The 19,491-nt window shown below is 42.2% G+C and overlaps 1 protein-coding gene across 1 annotated transcript in view; it reads right to left on the reverse strand.

Annotated features, from left to right (window-relative positions):
- Positions 1–255: 255 nt before the first annotated feature.
- RPS6KA5 (ribosomal protein S6 kinase, 90kDa, polypeptide 5) overlaps positions 256–19,491 on the reverse strand; it is a 113,336-nt gene continuing 94,100 nt past the window's right edge. The window contains exons 12-17 of the mRNA XM_005871193.2: positions 18,552–18,645; positions 14,611–14,781; positions 11,407–11,598; positions 5,222–5,381; positions 3,467–3,630; positions 256–2,152 (exon numbers count right to left, since the gene is read on the reverse strand). Of these exons, the coding sequence (XP_005871255.1) occupies positions 1,913–2,152; positions 3,467–3,630; positions 5,222–5,381; positions 11,407–11,598; positions 14,611–14,781; positions 18,552–18,645 (1,021 nt within the window). The 3' untranslated portion in view covers positions 256–1,912. The remainder of the gene's footprint in view (positions 2,153–3,466; positions 3,631–5,221; positions 5,382–11,406; positions 11,599–14,610; positions 14,782–18,551; positions 18,646–19,491) is intronic.

A 19,491-nucleotide genomic window follows, 5' to 3' on the forward strand; every position in this document is an offset into this window, starting at 1 on the left:
AAAAATATTCAACATAACTATAGACATAAATGGACATTTTCTTAATTATTATAAATCTGTGCCCGATGGAACCACATTTTGTAATTACCTGTATTTGGTAATAATTCATGAAAGATCTTCCATCACTACTAGGAATGGCCACAAGCTGGGGGTACAGCTGATTCAATGAGAATTATGTAGCCATTTGGGCCACTGAAAAGTATTAAAAGCTATTTCCAATAACCATTGTGGACAAAAATGTGAACAAGATAATACAATATTTTGAAAATATTTTAATATTTGCCATTTTTGTTGCTTGTGCTAATAATATATACATTGATTTAGCAATAAATATACTACTGTTACATAGAGTGCAATATTTTTAGTATTCATAATTGGTTGAAATTAATGCTGCATTATCTCAATAAATGAATAAATAAATATCACACCCAAATTCCAAACTAATGCTCCAGAGGTTATCATTAACAAAAACGAAAAGAAATGAATTGGGATTTATCTTTTAAGCATGATTCCTGTAAACATAGCCAAGATCACCTTTCTCAGTCCTAACATTTCGTGTGATAGCTTTAAAAGAAAACAGAACATACAAATTCTACCACTTCTTTTTTTGCATAGGAAATGAATTAATCATATTTGTAAATGCAGCAATCTCTCAGTAAAATGTCTTCATCACAAAGCGCTTGTTTTGTGTATGAATTCAGAACTTTTGAGCAATAAAAGTGCTCTGCATAAGTTTATAAAATATGCTTTCTGGATTCAAAATTTAACAGGAAAATTTCCAAATAAGTCATAGTTATGATTTTAAAATATTATGTACATGATATCCAGCCACAGGAGGAAATGCCTCACTGTAGACAACACAGTGTACAAATATAAAGCACAGTGTTGAACAGAATTTCCCTTTAGCTTTTCCTCACATCGGTGCCTGCGTGGCTGATGGTGACGTTATGCCACACGGCTCATGCTACTTGTTGCAAACAAGGTAGAAGGGGGTGTGAGGACAAATTTAAAGTAGATAACGAAAAAAAAAATGGCAAAAATACAGTACATACGCTTTAACCAGTGCACTTTATAAAATAGTTCGCTTTATTCATATTCTTTTATAAAGTGCAATGTTACCTAAAACAGAGACATGTACCTTAATGGCTCGCAATACCATTGAACAAACTGCCAGGACAGAGCAGTGCAAAGTGAGAAACACGGAGCTGAGCATGCACTCAGTTGGGCCCCAAAGACAAAGCCCGGGGCCATGAGTCCTTATAGCTTTTCTTTTACTTTTTGAAAAAGATTAATAGTAGGTTATCATCATATGTAACCATAAAATAAAGACAATAAGTTAAAATCCTTGTTCAGAAATAAGTATATGCCACACATAAAATTCATTACAGAATCTTTTTTAAAACAGACATTTTTTCTCTGATAAATCCCTGTTGAAAGGGTGCAAATCTCTTAAAAGCCCACATTATCCACAAGGCGAAGCAGAAGGTGTCGCCACAGTAGGAGTAACTTGCTGGCAGACAGCTGAAAGGCCTGTGACTACTCTGCAAGCAGTTCGAATCTGGCCAGCCCCCAATCGCATTTATAGGGGCCTCTGCTCCTTCCAGAACCGTCCTGCTGGCACCAGGTAGGTCACTAAACCGTGTAACCTGTGCTTCATTCACAGTAACGTTCTCTGCCCAGTGCTTTGTTCTCTGCCCAGTGCATTAGGACAAGGATAACAGTGGGTTTTCCTGAAAAAATTCCCCAAGAGGCAGATTCCAATGAGACCAGCGGGACTTGTTTTTCTGTTTGGTTGGTGGTTATTGTTTTTGTTTTTTTGGCTCATTCAGGATATTTTATTTTCTTAAAGTAGACAAGCTTTGACTTTGACGAAACATCACCTCAGGCATCGCCGAGAGAGCAAAAGTGCCGTTCAGTCCGAGAACTGGAAGAGGGGCTCGGGGTTATTGCTGTCGGCAGGGTTGCTGGGCTGCAGTGCCTTTGTGGGGGTGGTTTTACCGTGAGAGTGAGAGGACGAAGAATGGGAGCTCTCGCTGGAGCTGCTGCGCGTCTCCGTACTGGTGCTGGTCTTTTTCATCTTCCTTCTCTTAGCCAGAGGGGCCTTGTCGACATTCTGAAGGCAAAACCCCTCTCTCTTGTATTTGTTAAAGGCCTAGGGGAGAGAAAGAAGGGAACCCCGATGAAGGTACAAGGATTGAAGATTCCTTGGCAATTATGACTTATAGCAGGAGGCGACTTTGGTTGTCAACCAATAGCTCCAAGTTGTTTGGGGAACAAAGTCCTAAAACCATTGTATCCAAACCTCCTGTGGGGTACAGAGTTCACGGGGTGATGGCTGAGAATGCTGCTTAAATCAAACTAGCGTGGCTGTCCGGGAGTCAGGATTCCCATACATCATTTGAAGAAGTTAGCGCTACCTCTCAATAAGAAACACTGACTGACTGGAAATTCCTGAAGACTATCAGCAATCCAACACACCCCTCCCCACACCCCACAGCTGCTACCCCCATTACTCTACAGTTCTGTGTCTGAGATTTAAAATTCTGACCACAAAGACCCAACACAAAATAGACTTAATCCTTTATGGGCCCCTGCTCTCCACTTTCAAGTCAATGCAATTGGGCGTTATCTTGGCCAGTTAATCTACACCGAGGAGACCAGGGCTACACACCCCAGGCCGGCTTTAGCCTCTGGGCAGCCTGTCTTCACTTTTCTTAGCCTCAAGCTCTGGCATGGCTGCGTTGCCCCTGACAACCTTGCATCCTGTCACTGAGAAGCTATGGATCATCTGCTACAAATTCTTGCAGTTAATCTCTTTATACCTCACCTTATCCTAGTTCATTAACTTTTAAATCAATTTCTGCAGCTGAGAGGAAGCGCTATCCCTCCTTTCTCAAGATAATCCCTTCAGAGGTCACTGTATTTCTCCTTCACTCACTCACCCCTTAGACAACTAGCTGAATGTGTTTGCATCTGCTGGGCACGAATGTGCGGCTCCTGCAATGCCGGCTCAGCCTTTCAAACACAATCAGTGCCGAATGCCCGTACCTACTTCTTATCCTTCACGGTCTCTAGAATATATGAGGCCCAAAAGGGTTGCTGAATGAACGAATTTTCACGGGTGCCTTAGTTCCTAGTGTTTATCGTTTTAAAAGAAAATGATTTTGCTTATTTGAGAGAAGAAAGTCCTAGTAGTAGGTACATGGTTTTCATCACCTACAGGAAATCTTCAGCTATTCCAATACCGCCCACTGCCTGATCTCACACACACTCCCAACGTCCAGGAAGGGCACTGTGGGTTCGCAGTGACTGGCCCCAGGCACTTGCTGTTTGTAAATGTGTCTGTGTCCTGACATTAAAAGGACTCTTATTTCTTATTTTAACTGTTATTACTCAGAGTGCGTCTCGGAGATTATCGGGTATCTGATTCCTTTCAAACCCCACACTGCAGAGCACAGGCCCTTACGTGGAAGGTGGCCTTCACGCAGGTGTGCACGGCGGCTCCTGAAGACCCCAGGATGTCGGGAGTCATCAGAGGGTTGGAGGACAGCTGACTGCCGTCTTGGAGCCATTCATTGTATCTCAGGCCAGACATTTTAAGCCTTTTATTTGGATCAACTGTGAGAAGTCCTGTGGGAATAAACAAGACATTTTTATTTTGTGATTTGCCATTTCAAACAGTTTAAAATCAACCTCAGATATAAATCTCAATTATGTTCACATGACAGGATGGTTTCTATAAGGCTTCAACCTCCTACAAAAATAATTACCCTTTCATATGCTCTTAAATGCCCTAGTGAGCACTGGATGCTAATGAGAAAGCCCACAACAGCCTATTTCTAGGAGGCTGTGGGCTAACTGACTTTTCAATCAGGAGAAAATAGCCACCCCAACAAAGACTCCCCAGGGTGACCGGGTAAACTCCGAATGAGGAAAGAGCTAGACCTCCTTCACGCCTGTACCAGCACCTTCTCTAACTCAGGGGGTGTGGTCAGGCCCAGAGAAGTGGAAGTGAAGACTCAGAGGAGTTCTGAGGAGGCACGAAGACAAGCCCCAGCTTTCACACCACCGGGGACCATGTGCAGGAGGCCATGCCGAGGGAGGGCTCAGCCGAGGGAGCGTGGGCCCCTGGGAAACTTCCAGAAGACAGGTCCTGGGGAATGAGAGAAGTGGGCTCAATGAGGAGGGGTGCCCAGGGATTAAGAAGAGCTAGTGCATAGGAACGCGGGGTGCAGGGACCCAGAAGCTCAGCACAACCGAGGAATCAAGTGTTCACAACAACAGAGGCAGGCAGGGCCCGGTCGTGAAAGGCCTGGAGTTTTCAATGTGCTGTGATGGGGCATGACCTGAGGTTAGTGGATTCTCTGAAGGATTTTTAACAGAGACATGAGCACATCTGGACATTAGGAAGGTCACTCTGCCGATCGATGATGGGCAGGTGATGTGAGAGGAAGTGAGACAAGTTGAAGAATGTTGTAGGATCTTAGGAGAGAAATGGTGATGAGGACTAACGGGGCGGCCACGTGAAAGGGGAGAGGGGTGGGAGGAGGGATGCTGAACCCGCAGGAAGCAGTGACTGGCTGTGGAAGGCGAGGAAGGCTGGGAGCTAGTAGGTGTCCGGCTTTCTGTTTTGGTGGCCTGGCTCCTTGGCAATGCAAAAGAGGGAGATGTGAGGAGGCACACATTTGGGAGAAAGGAGAGTAAAAAAGTACAGGTTCGGCCCTGGCCGGTGTGCTCAGTGGTTAGAGCTTTGGTCTGCACACAGGAGGGTCTCAGGTTTGATTCCCAGTCAAGGGCAAGGACCTGGGTTGCAGGTTCAATCCCCAGCCCCGGTTGGGGTGCATGCGGGAGGCAACCAATCAATGTGTCTCTATCACACATCAATGTTTGTCTCTCTCCTTTTCCCTCACTCCCTTCCACTCTCTAAAAATCAATGGAAAAAATATCCTTAGGTGAGGTTTAACAACAACAACAAAGAGTGCAGGTTCGATGTGGAGGTGCCAGACTGGGATGCTGGTGGATCCAGGTGCTAGTTCGTGTGGAGACAGTGGATAGGATCACTGAGGGAGAATGTTCTGATAAGAAGAAATGGCACAAGACAGCAGCCTGGAAGCCTTTTAGAACACACAGACTCCTTGAGTAATGAACAAACATATGTGTAATGGCATGACTCCACTTCAATCTCTGCACAGCGCATAACAAAATTTCCTTAGATTCTTACCTTGGATCAGATCTTTAGCTTCTTGGGATACATTCTTCCAGGCTTCTCCTTCAAAGGAGAAATCTCCCGTTTTGATTTTCTTCATGATTTCCACTGCACTGGTGCATGTCAAACTTTTGTCATGAGACTGGAATGGAACTTGCCCAGACAACATTGTATACTATCGAGAAAAAAAAGAAACAAAGAATGTTTCAACAGTTTATTATGAATGGCATTAATGGGTTTAAAAGATTATGTGGTTTCTATCGCTGAAACAACCAACACCTTTCAAATACTTGTAAATAAAGAGGAATGACTTATTATGACATCAAGATTTAAAACCATTTATTTATAATAATAAAAGCGTAATTTGCTAATTAGACTGGACGTCCTTCTGGACAAAGCCGGGTTCCAGGTGCCAGAGGGAAGCCGGTGCCGGCAGCTGGGGAAAGGAAGACCTACTCTTGCACGAATTTTGTGCATCGGGCCTCTAGTATAACTATATTCAGAACAAGAATGAAAAAGGGATACTCTGTTTGAAAAAGAGGGTGTTAAGGTTAACAGAAAATTTAAAGACAGCAGAACCCTGAATAACTATTTTTTCTATCCAATTCCATAGCCTTTCCTTAGGATATTAACTATGGATAAGAACTTAAAAAATTTTTTATTTGGCCTTCTTTATTTTGTTTGTAATTATCCCAATTTTAATTTTATTTTTCTCATTGTTGGGTTAAATGTGATCAACTCTCTACAGTCACCTTATTTCATTGTAGCCACATTTGAAATTTTACATGAAAGATCAAAAGTCAATAGAGCCCTGGCCGCATAGCTCAGTTGGTTAGAGTGCTGTGGGTTGATGCCCGGTCAGGACACATATAAGCAGCAACCAATGAATGCATAAAAAGTGGAACAACAAATTGACGTCTCTCTCTCAAAATAAAATAAAATAAAATAAAATAAAATAAAAAGTCAACAGGAAGACCAAAAAGCTAAGTCTTGTCTTTGTAGCAAAGACTGGATTTTTGAAAGGCTACAGAAGTTTAAGACCCTCCTTAAACTTCTTGGAGGGTCTGCTCTCAGCTTGCTGAACGACTTACAGGCTTGCAGGGGTGAAGGGAGCTGCAGACGGCGGTGGGCGGGCTGGTAGTTAGGTAGTAACCATGTCTGTGCACAGACCAGAGAACCACGTGGTGAGAAGGGTGGTAGTGCCAGTTGGTTGGGAGGGACGCTGAGAGCAGAGCCCTAAATAGGAGGCATGGAGCTGTAGAAACTCCCAGCGACTAGGAGCAACAGCCTTTTTTCTTCCCTGGTCATCTGTCTGACAAGCAGGCGCACTCTCATGTTAGCAAAGATGGTGAAGCAGTTCTGACACGCTGGCTCTCAAGAAAGATGGAAATTCCCAGGCAAGGTGATAAATCTATATATATAAAAGCCTAAGCATCCGACCGGTAGCTATGATGCACAATGACCACCAGGAGGCAGACGCTCCTACCAGTAGCGATGACACGCACTGACCACCAGGGGGCAGACACTCAACGCAGGAGCTGCCAAGCTGCAGTGACTTGGCAGCTGCGGTTCTCGGGTGACACAGCCGGAACCAGAGAGGAGGGAGCCTGATTCCAGGGTGTGTCACCCGAGAACTGCCCTCTTGCAATCTGGGACCCCACAGGGGATGTCGGAGAGCCAGTTTTGGCCTGATCCTTGCAGGTCAGGCCGAGGGACCCCACTGGTGCATGAATTCGTGCATGTGAAAAGCAGCTCTGCTGAGGAAGGACAGTAAGAAGGTAGGACAATTCCCTGGCGAGTGGAATGAGGGAACAGGAGACGAAATAGTTAAATAAGGCTGAGCAATTAACAGCCTGCTAATAAATTGCAAGATCTTATCTTCTCTAACCAAAGACACTTAGGAGCAAATAGTTTACACTTCTCCTCCTCAATCAGACAGTGAGTAGCTTAGATCACCCTGGTCAGGAAGAGAGATCACAGAGACCCAGTTGGTGCCATTAGTCCCAGCCAAACCCAGGATGGATGAAGTCAGGGGAATAAATATCAAAAAAGCCCAGTTAGAGACAGACAAATCCAAGATAACAATAAAGCAGTGAAGCTGACCAGAAAAGGATCCCTACTCCCCTATCTGCTCATTTTGATGCATCAGCGTATTAAAGGACACACCTGGCAAACTACTGAATATTCTGCTGAGACCCTCCCCTGAGAACTCCCCTAAAACTCCCACCTTTAGAAAAGAGGTAAGAACCCTCAAGACAAAGGACCCTGTGTGCTCTCTCTTGAGCACACCGTGCACCCCTTTCCTCAGGCGTGTACTTCTGCTTTCTTTCTCCTAAACTCTAAGGGTCCCCATGAGACTTGCAACCAGGGGAGCAGCAGGCAGCAGCAGCTCATCTGTCCTACAGTTTCTAAATGCTGTGTCATACACTGAATGTGTGTGCCTCCAAAATTCATATGTCGAAGACCCAACCCTCTGTGTGACTGTATTTAGAGAAAGGGCCTATATGGAGGTAATTTAAGTTAAATGAGGTCATGGGGTGGGGTTCTGACTAAACAGGAAGTGTGTCCTTTCCAAAAGATGCACCTAGAGCTTGCTCACTCTCCCTGAGGACGAGAGGAAAGGGTATGTGAGGATACCCCCATGCTGGCCCCTGGACAGTGCACTTGCCAACCCCAGAACTGTGAGAAAGTAAGTGCTGTCTGCAGTACTTGTTATGGCAGCCCCGGGCAGACCAGGCAGTGGGTAAGCTCTATGCTAATTAATCCTGCACGTCCATGAGGTAGACTGGGTTGCGATCAAAGCCACATGTGATGCACCTTCCTGAAGTATTTGTTTTAGTCAGTGGGGGTAACAGAAATTATTTTCATATTAAAATATCCGCATCCATATTTGCTAGATGCAATATGCAAAAGGACCATAGATTTCTAAGGCAAATCAGGAGACTCCAAATAAGCTTTGGGCTTGCTATGGGATAATTCAGGCTTTGTCTCGGATCTGCAGGAGATATGCATTCATTTATGTGGAAACATTTGCAAAGCACTCTTTTTTCTTGACAATTTAATGCAGGTGTTCACTTTATTTTTCATCTGTGTTTCATTATGCATCTCTAAAAGGCAAGGATTTTTAAAAACCACAATCACAACACCATTATCTACCTAAAAAAATTAGCAGTGATTCCTTTGTACAATTCCATATTCAAATTTCTCCAATTATGTTATATGCCCTGTATATTATAATCACATCTGTATGAGTTAGCTTTAGGTTGAATTTAATAAATAGAATTGAAATTAGAATTTGCTTGAATCAGAATTCAAGTAAAATGCAAACACTGTTTCTTATCTTTTAAAAAATCTTTATTGTTGAGCCCTAGCCAGTTTGGCTCAGTGTATAGAGCGTCGGCCTTTGGACTGGGGGGTCCCGGGTTCGATTCCGGTCGGGGGCACGTTCCTTGGTTGCGGGCACATCCCCAGTGGGAGGTGTGCAGGAGGCAGCTGATCGATGTTTCTAGCTCTCTATCCCTCTCTCTTCCTCTCTGTAAAAAATCAATAAAATATATTAAAAAATATCTTTATTGTTGAAAGTATTACAGATGTCCCCTTTTAAAAGTGTCATTTAATCTATAAGTTCCCACGCTATTTTTCTTATAATTTATTTGCTGGAGAAACGGGGTTGTTTGTCCTGTGGAACTGCACACAGTCTGGATATGGTGACTGCTTCCCTGTGGCATCATTTAACCACTTCTCTGTCCCGTTTCTCTTAAAAACCTGTGAGATCTAGAGAGAAGCATGGCTTCTGTCCATACCATCACACAAAGTTGTTTCCATAGAGACAGCATTCAGAAGCTCTAAGATGATATTTTAGAACCGTAAAAAGGATGATGATTTAATTGGCTTATATTTAAAGTAAGGTTCTTTTACAGGGGATAATCTTATATTATTACAAAAAAATGAAAGGTTCTTTTTTATTTAGACATATTTTTTTCAGGGGAGTGCTACTAATGTTTAAGTCCCTAAATAAAACTTTCAAGTCTATAGAAGCTAGTTGTTTATTTTTATTTTAAAAATCTGATTCATAAATTTTAGTTTGAAAATTATAAAGATGACTTAGAATTACTGAAATAAAACCCATGTGAAACTTAAACTAAAAGAGGAGCCATCCTGCAGGGACACCTGGCTAGCCATTAGGGGAAAGCAAGCTGACACCAAAATAAACCGCAGATGGAGTGCTGGTTAAAGTATAAAAATAAAATATAATTCTAGAGGGAAATTTAGGAGGATATTTTTATAATCTAGGGTTGGGGTAGAGTGACAATCTGAATCAGAGCAGGTTCCATAAAACAACAGACTGACAGATCTTACTACATAGAAATTTAAAAAAACCTTTTCTATTTAAATCCCTCTGAAAACAAAATTAAAATCTCATATTACTCTAAATAAAGTTGTGGAACAAAGGACAAACCAGAAAAACATTTCCAATATTAATGGCAGACAAAAGATTAAAAACCTTAACAGAGCTTTCAAATCCAGTAAGAAAAATTCCCCACAGGAAAGTGGACAAAGCTCACACACAGCAATTCCTAAGAGAAAAGTACAAATGTCCAGATACATGAAAAGATGCTTAGACAACATTCATCAGAGAAATGCATGCAAATGACAACAGCAGGAAACAATTTAAGACTGAAATTGATAGTCTTCCATGTATTTGCATATAGTTCGGAGAAGATACAAAAAACCTTCTGGAAGGAAATCCAGGCATAGATTTCAAAATAAAGATGTGTATACCCTTCTCCTAGAAATCTATTCTAAACAAATGGTGAGACAAATGTAAGCACATATATAAACAATATTCATGTGTATAGTTTAAAATTAGTGAAAAACTGGAAAATGCTAACTTCTCATTAGTAAATGGTTAAATAAACTTTTGAGACTCAAACTACGTGTATAATATCCTCTCATTTAAAAAAACCCAAGTATATATGCATGTCTATAGAAAAGCTTATAGAAAGACATAAGGGATACACAGCATGGTGGGGCGGGGGCAAGGGATTAGAGGGAGAGGGAGACCATCTCTGTGATGAGATTACCAGTGATCTCACTTTTTTCTTCTCTCTTTCTGTAGCCTCTGAAAATTTCTCCCTAGGATCATGCATTACACCAGTGGTTCTCAACCTTCTGGCCCTTTAAATACAGTTCCTCATGTTGTGACCCAACCATAAAATTATTTTCGTTGCTACTTCATAACTGTAATGTTGCTACTGTTATGAATCGTAATGTAAATATCTGATATGCAGGATGGTCTTAGGCAACCCCTGTGAAAGGGTCATTCGACCGCCAAAGGGGTCGCGACCCACAGGTTGAGAACCGCTGCATTACACATTATATGTATAAAAAGTAAAGCTATTTTGAAGAAAAAACACACCCAGATGTTGCTAGCTTAATGTTCCCTTTCTGATCACTGCAGCCAAGGACATTTTGTGAAAAGCATGCTGACCAGGATCACTATCAGTCACTATAAACATTTATAATTCTACTATTAACTTGTAATTTTTCCTAAATGATATTCTTTAATTACATCTTTAGTCTCAAAACCTCAAAGAATATATATATTCTCTCCTGAGAATATTTTTCTATTGATTTTGAGAAAGAGTGGAAGGGAGGGGGAGAGATAGAGATAGCGAAACATCGATGTGAGAGACATACATTGGTTGGTTGCCTCCTGCATGCGCCCCAACTAGAGGTGGGGATCGAGCCTGCAACTGAGGTATGTGCCCTTGACAGGAATCAAACCCAGGACCCTTCCGTCCGCAGGCCAATGCTCTATCCACTGAACCAAACAAGCTAGGGCTCAAAGAATATATTTTTACTGTTTTTCTATTGAGTCACTTTGCTATTTTCACATTATATCTAACATGCATATCTTTTGAAAATACACTGTCCTTCTAAAAACACAATATATAACTCTTTTATTCACACAAAACACAGCTGCCTTAAATATTTCAAAATAAACCAAAATCAAAATTCCTACATTTTCTCCAATGCAAATTTTAAGAAAAGGAAACAGCCTCCCGTCAGGCCTCTAACGGGAAAGAAACCAACTTGCCGATTTTGTCAGGACTTTAGGAAAACCAGCAGAGAGAGAGGCAGGTACAGAGGACATCTGCGAGCGGACTAGGCGCCAGGCTCCACTGGAATGCACTCACCAGAATGACGCCCAGGCTCCAGAGGTCGCAGGACTCGTCGTAGCCGTTCTGGTTCAAGAGCTCGGGGGCAGCGTAGTGGAGGGTGAAGCACGGGGTCTTGAGAGGCTGATTGTCAGGCGGCTTTAAGCGCGCAAACCCGAAGTCAATTACTTTAATTTCCAAGTTGTCATGTTCATCAGTGAACAGTAAATTCTGCAAGACACAAACGCTCACATCAGTCTCTCACTAAAACGTCACGGGGCTTGGTGATGCCATTTAGGTAAATCATGTCAATACTGGGTTCCGGCACAGAGAGGGTCTGACCGGGAGGGGCTGGGAGCTGGACCTCAGTGTGCTGTTGTTCCCTGCTCCGACATGTTTTGTGTTATTTCAACCTGACAATGTCACGGGAAACATTTGTCGACTGCATCGTGTCTCCTCTGACGTCAGAGCCTCTTCTAGGCTTTCCTGGAAGTCTGTGTTTGCGTTCTACTTTCTCCACCAACCTTCCTTCCAAGATGGCTCGCGTGAGCCTTTTCTCCATTCAGAGACACCACCCAGTCGTGAATTTGAGATGGAATGAAAATGGGAATATAATTACATAGTTACATGTAAGGCTTCACCACAATTGAAGTCACGGGTGGGGTTCACGGCTTGTACTTGAGAGCCGTCCTCAGCAGATGACTCCGGAGCTCCGCCCCCGGGAAGGCGCTGCACCTCACGCAGGGCAGGGAGACAAGCACACCTGGCCCCTGGTCATTGAGCTACTCGATCTCTGAGAATGACTTCAGCTTATTCCTTATCAAGAATGGCAGTGGACTCCCTGGATCTTAGTCCTGGAAATGGAGGGGATGTAGCATGTCCCTCTCTCCTCCTCTCCCAGCTCTAAGAGAAGTGGGGTGTCAACAGTCAGGAATGGGAGGGAATAACAATTCAATCTCCTTGTATCTTCGTCTCAAGCTCTGCCTGAAACGAATTTGATATAATTTTTCTTCATCTTTTAAGACTATGGGAACCAATTTCAGAAATACAAAGCAGCTTATAAGAATGTCAGCCAGCTTCTAAATTTATCTGATTCTCACCTAGAATTTAGGATTTTGCCTAAGCAGAAAATGAGTGCCACATAAATATCTACCAAGAGATACAGAATCAGATCTTAAAATGCTAAAACACTGGGAAAAGGATTAAATGCTTAGTTTGGAAATAATATACTCTTCCATTTAAAAGTCAAAGTGAAAGCTCTTTTGTTATGAAAATGTTAGTACAAAGGTACATTTTCATTTCTCTAAAAAATAATTTTGATTTAGAATTACAACTGTAGTAGAATATCGTAAATAATCTGACAAGTCTTCATTTCAAACGACTATGTGAGAGGAAAGTTTTCTAACAAAAGAATTAAGTATCAGTGAACTAGGAAGGCAAACTAAATCCTGCTGGAGGGACAGTTGCATCATTTGAGGCTCATGAGATAACAGATGGCCAGTTATCAAAGAATAAAACATGTGAAAACGAATTCTATACACTCATGGAACAGATCTTTTCAACCTAAGAAAATTACATGCTTGTTCCTTGTCTATCAAGAAAACATTTAAGTGGTGTGCTTTCACATTTAAAAATAGACAGCTAATCTCCAATGCACAGAGCGCCATATTTTCAGTGGGCGTTCTGTAGGAGAGTGAGAACTATGATGAAGAAAGCAGAGGGGTAGCTGTCATAGTTGCAAGTTCATAAAGCAAATGTAGTTTTGATGAACCACTAGTAATAAGAATAACAGTAATACTTAATACATAGACTGGCCCTGGCCAATGGGCTCAGTTGGCTGGAGCATCGTCCCGTACACTGGAAGACCACAGGTTCAATTCTCAGTCAGGACACAAACCTAGGTTGTGGGTTCAGTCCCCAGTCGGGGTGTGTACAGGAGGCAGTCGATGCATGTTTCTCTCTCACATCAATGTTTCTCTCTCTCTCTCTCTAAAAATCAGTGAGCATGTCCTCAGGAGAGGGTTGGAAAAAGAAATACATAGGCTGAAGTTTAAATACTTTAGAAATTGGTCAGTTATATTTGAATGCACATAATTTGATTTTTAAAAACATCCTCTTCATATCAATAATCCAAGATACTTAAATATAAGGCAAAAATGGTGTTTTTGAGAAATATTCTTTTGTGGTTTAACACAAAAAATAAACACCAAAAAATTAATTTTAAATATACTTAAAAATGCATTATAATCACACGGGTAATAAAAATGATGTTCCATTTTAAAGAGAAAATATGTACAATTTTGCATAGGGTAAAGGATGACTCATTGTTATTATTTTATAAATTACTGGGTTTTGCTTTTAAATTTTCATTATTATTTTGATGGTTTTCTGAAAGGGAGGAACTTTCTTACTTTTGATACTAAAAAGGGATCATTCTGTAGATAGAACCTTCTTAACCTTTTAATGAAAAGATATGTGAAAAAGCTGCTATTTCTGCACCGCTACACAGTTCTATAAGTACATGAGCAAAGAAGAGCACATATAAGGATGGTGTAACTGATTAAACCAAGATCATTCTTTGTGCTTAATATTTAGAACAGAATTATATACGTTCCTATTCATGAGCTAATTGATTTGATTACATATGTGAAAAATAAGCTTTCAAAATATACCACTAAAAACCCCCCTCTAGCCCGGCCAGTGTGGCTCAGTGGTTGAGCGTCTACCCATGAACCAAGAGATCACTGGTTCAATACCCGATCAAGGCACATGCCGGGGTTGCGGGGTTGATCCCCACTAGCGGGTGTGTATCAATGTTTCTCTCTCATGGATATTTCTATCTCTCTATCCCTCTCCCTTCCTATCTCTAAAAATCAATTTAAAAAAATATATAAAAATTGTTTAAAAAAAACCCTCTAAAATGGTATAGATATAGAGGGGATATTATTTTCTGCTACAAAAATTTCCATTGCTACTTTTAGTCCACAACTGTTGCATAAAGTATTTCTCCCATAAAAGGCTCTCACACTTACAAATATAACCTCAAGATGATCGGCGGGCAAAAAAAAAAAAAAAAGACGAATTTATTTTAGGCTGAAATAGAAAATAAAAAAATCCAAGAAACATGGTATTTCCAGGTATGTATTTAGCAGAAAGCCCTGAAAGTAAAAAAGCCCACACATCTGGGGGATAGTTAATAATGAGGCTGGATGGAGCAATGTGAGAGAATGTGTTCTTCTGTACCTCGGGCTTCAGGTCTCTGTGCACCACTCCGACGTCGTGCATGTGGCTCACAGCTGAAACCAGCTTCCGCATGATGTAGCTGGCTTCGGTCTCACTGAAGTGCTTCTTTTTCTTAATGCGTTCGAACAGCTCTCCCCCGTTCAGAAGTTCCATAACTAGAAAAGTGTGAAGCTAGAAAACAAAGAAGAAGAATGTGGAGGGCCTTAATGAAGAAAAATTTATTAACATATGAAACATTTATTGACTATAAACTATCACCAGTAAATTTAAATAATCCTTTGTTGCAGTCATCAACAGCAATCCTGTGTTTTAGAAGAAAGAGCTGAGGGGTACTGTGGCTTTTTTAGAATTCTATTTTGGTAATGGAAAATTTCAAGTACTGCAGTGCAGTCTTTATATATTCTTCTCTTGATGAATTCTTTCATTTGAATTTCATTCTCACCCTCTCTATCAAGTTTACATATCTTTCTTGTTAAAGTGTGATCTAGCCCTGATAATGTAAAATTGGCTGCTTTAAATAATATACAAGATTCCTGATAAAAGGCCTTGTTTGATGATGCCACTTTAAACCTCCTGTTAGGGCTTAACAGATAAGCTTTAGGGTTCCTGGCAATACCGATGGCCAACACCCATAACTTACTGTAGGTTGTTGTTTTTTAAATAACTGCTTTTGATCCAAATGGCATTATCTTAATTAGTTTAATCAGTTATATACTTACTAGGCTTTCCACAAAGAAAATAACATAGCTATCAAAAAGCAAAGGAATTATATTAGCCCTCAAATTAACACATATGGTTTTAAAAATATATTAAATCAATACTTCTAGCACCAATGTCACTCAAAAACCAAAATATTTATGTTTCCCTTTGAATTAGCAAAATCCAGAAAACTTGCTTCATAAAAAAGACAATTATAAATACATCATCTTGCACATATTGGGTAAAACGTAAAGAGTGGACAACCTGCCCTAGCCGGTTTGGCTCAGTGGATGGAGCGTCAGCCTGCGGACTGAAGGGTCCTGGGTTTGATTCTGGTCAAGGGCACATGCCTGGGTTGCAGGCTCAATCCCCAGTAGGGGAAGTGCAGGAGGCAGCCGATCAATATTCTCTCTCATCACTGATGTTTCTAGCTCTCTCTCCCTCTCCCTTCCTCTCGGAAATCAATAAAAATATATTAAAAAAAAAAAAGAGTGGACAACCCTTTTAGTAAGAGAATTGTTCTCAGGTTACTAGCAATCAAGCCAATTTGAGTTTCTACATCAGACAAATAAGGTCAAAGTTGAAGTATATGCTTGTGAGCTTTAAAAAAAATGGAGGGCAGCCTAGCAGGTGTGGCTCAGCGGCTGAGCATTGACCCATGAACCAGGAGGTCACTGTTCCATTCTGGTCGGGCACATGCCTGGGTTGCGGGCTTGATCCCTACTAGGGGGCATGCAGGAGGCCGCTGATAGCTTATTCTCTCTCATCTTTGATGCATCTATCTCTCCCTCTCTCTGAAATCAATAAAAACATATTTTAAAAAATCATTTTAAAAAATGGAGGGCAATACCTACCTACTCCATAGTGGCTTAAAAGATAGGAATTGGAGTCAAAACTGGATCTGAATGCCAGTTTTCTTACGACACTGGGAATATTACTTTACCTCTATGAACTACCTTTAGGATCCTTACAAATAAAATGTCGACAATGAGAAATGTTTATGTGACAGCTTGACTAACAGCCCTCCCAAGACGCCTCTAGTCTACTCCGCAGAACCTGTGGCTGTTACCTTGTGCGGTAAAGGGACCCTAAAGTTGTGAAGGAGGATCTGGAGATGGGGAGACTACCTCAATCATCCATCAGAGCCCACAGTATGAGATGGGGCTATGGAAGCAACAGGTGGATGTAATGCGTGGAGGGTTACAAGTCGAGGAAGTGGGCATTCTCTAGAAGGTGAAAAAGGCCACTGAATGGACTGTCCCTTAGGGCCTCCAGAGGGAACCAGCCCTATCAGGTGATGTGTTTGTACTGTTTAGGTTTGTGGTACTTTGTCACAGCAGCAATAGGAAACTAACAGAGTTGTAAAGCACGAATCCTAGCCCATAAAATGAATTATACTCTAGCACAGTCAAGGGTGCAGTCCCGCCTGCAATCAATTTCACCCAGTCGTAGAAAACAAGACTGCGTGGACTGGGGACAATCTAGCCACCTGTCACCATCATGGGTAAAACAACCCAAGATGTCAACTGCATATTGGAGTGATAATATGTTTATACTAGTACCTACAGGATTATACCATGAGATAATTTATGGTCTAGTAACTCTTGAATCTAAAAATAGCACCTAATAAATGTAACTTGAGACTTAAAAAATTCGGGATGCAGTTCCTGAGATCTGACATCAGCCGGAAGGTCAGAGATTGAACGTCTTGGCTGGGAGGTGGCTGGGGGACAGCTGCAAAACCACAGGGGTGGGTGTGGAAGGCCCTCGACCAATCCCATGATTGATGTGTGAATCATCGCCTTCAGCAGATGGTCCAGGCTCTTCCCAAGCTCCCCCCGACCCGGGACAGGGATTGCACCACCTCCACTGTAGGTGACGCACCCAAGAGGTGAAGCAAGGAGAGGAGCAGGAAGGGCGTTCCCTACTGAGTTCTTGCTACAAAGATGTTCCTTTTCTGGCTATGAGAACAAAAAGCAAGGAGACAATGAGATGATTTTTGCTTACCCACCTGATGTGAGAACCAGCCCGTGTTTCTGCCTCCCCTTTGGCAGTAGAGCAAAGTAATTAAAAGCTTGCTCTGAAGTTGAGCTGGCTGGGTTCAGATCCCAGCACTAGCACTTACAAACTGTGAGACTCTACCCTGTTCCTTAGCTTCTGTGGGTTTCCGTGTTCTTACCTCAGTGAGTTACTGCAGGGACTGAATAAGACACTCCATGTAGAGTGTCTGGTACAGTGCCTGAACCACATGAGGTATGATAGCACACAGCCACAGTCTTTACAGTTATGATGCTGCTGCTGCCTGGTTTCACCGGCATGTATCACTGTCCGGTGCAGCACTTGGGGAAATTTCAATGTGGAGAGAAGTGGACCACAGCTGTCCTAGGACAGGGATGTTACCGCAGTACAAGGGAGGGCCCAGAGCCAGAGACCAGGCTTTCCCAACGAGGTTTTCACTGACTTGCTATGTGACCTTGGACAAGTCTCATGACCTTTCTGAATCCCAGTTTCTTCTTTGGTAAAACCAAAGTCTATTTCCTTAGATTTATTAAATTTAAAAGGGAGTTTTAGCTGGATTTAGCTCTTGTGCCCAGCATGTTGTCTTGAGCAGGGCTGTGTCCCACCCAGACCCAGAGGAATTTCTGCCCTGGAAGGTGGCAATGGAGGAACCGGGGAGGAGACAGGGGCCTGACACAATGGCGCTCCTCTTGTATCCCAAGGTACATGCGTCTGTCAGGTTTCTGTTAAAAATCGGAGCTGGGAGTAGAAGAGGGAGCAGCAAGACATGGCCTGGAATGGGAAGATGAAAGGGAAATCTCTTTGCCTTTCTGCTTCCTGTTTGTACTTTAGCTTGCTCCAATTAGGCTTAAGGTTCTCTACGTTCTATTTTAGGAGTAAAAGGAAAGTCGAAGGCTGAATATTCCTGAGTCCTGAGAGGTCTGAGCGACTGAGCTCCGGTGGGAGCAGCTGAACTGGTGTTAGCACAGTGCAGCCGGCGGCAGTGGCCTCTGTCCTCCTGCCATGTCATCTACCGCTGCCGCTAAAGGAGAAACGCAGAAGCGAAAGGTCGCACTGATTTGGGGGTGGGGAAGAGTGTGTGTGGAGGGGTTGGTTTCTCTGCCCTCTGTAGTGGCTAGTGATGTCCCATATTTTTAACTCTGACCCAGGAGCACCAACAAAGCTGGTAAAAAAGTAAAAACTCGAATGTGAATTAGTATGCACAGAAGAGGACTGTGGACTACCTGATCATGAAAAACTTCGTGCAATTTCACGATATTGGGGTGTCCTTCACAGAGCTTCAGTGCTGTTATTTCTTTCTGAGTATTGGCTTCCATCCTACGAGATGAAACAGTTAGTCTCTACAAACCTCTGCGCCAAGTTTTATGTCAGTGCTGCTCCAAATCTCATTTTGTTTTTATTTACAGTGTATTCAGAATATAAGTGTCAAAGTATGAGAATGAAGTTTCCATGCAAGTAATGAGTCATACTACCCACCAGAACAAGCAATGCATTATTCTGAGAAAAGACTGTTTCTGAGTCAGAAAAGAGCTAATCACACGAAGAAATGGATGCCCTTCTTGCCCGACAATTTGGTAATAAGAATATATGATTATGGAGGTAATAACCAGTTACCAGAACAACCTGCTGGCTCTCAATGCTACCAGTAGGTTGCTAAATAATTATTTTTAAAAAAGTATTTCAAATAAACAACGAATAGGCATGACAACAGCTGCTGAACTCACTAAGCCAGTTTGATTAAATATCACTGCCATGGGAGTTTTCTCACAGGAAAATCAAAAGCCTATCATACTACGATTTATGTCTGAAATGGATTCCTTTATCTGAAAATATCTATTAGAGTTAGAAGCATAACGGATCAATTGAGAAGCCAAATGGCCAAACCTGTGGGTAACAAGCCTTATAATACATTGTTGATTTCCTTTTAAATAAAAGTCTTAATTTATAGAATCCACAGACTAGGATCCTATATAACAAAGAGGTAATATGCAAATTGACCATCATACCCTCGCACAAGATGGCTACTCCCATGTGGTCACAAGATGGCCACCACAAGACGGCCGGCAGGGGAGGGTGATCAGACCAGCAGGGGAGGGCACTTAGGGGTGACCAGGCCTGTAGGGGAGGGCAGGTGGGGGTGACCAGGCCTGTAGGGGAGGGCAG

The sequence above is a fragment of the Myotis brandtii genome, unplaced genomic scaffold (assembly GCF_000412655.1).
Source record: "Myotis brandtii unplaced genomic scaffold, ASM41265v1 scaffold332, whole genome shotgun sequence".
Classification (NCBI taxonomy): domain Eukaryota; kingdom Metazoa; phylum Chordata; class Mammalia; order Chiroptera; family Vespertilionidae; genus Myotis; species Myotis brandtii.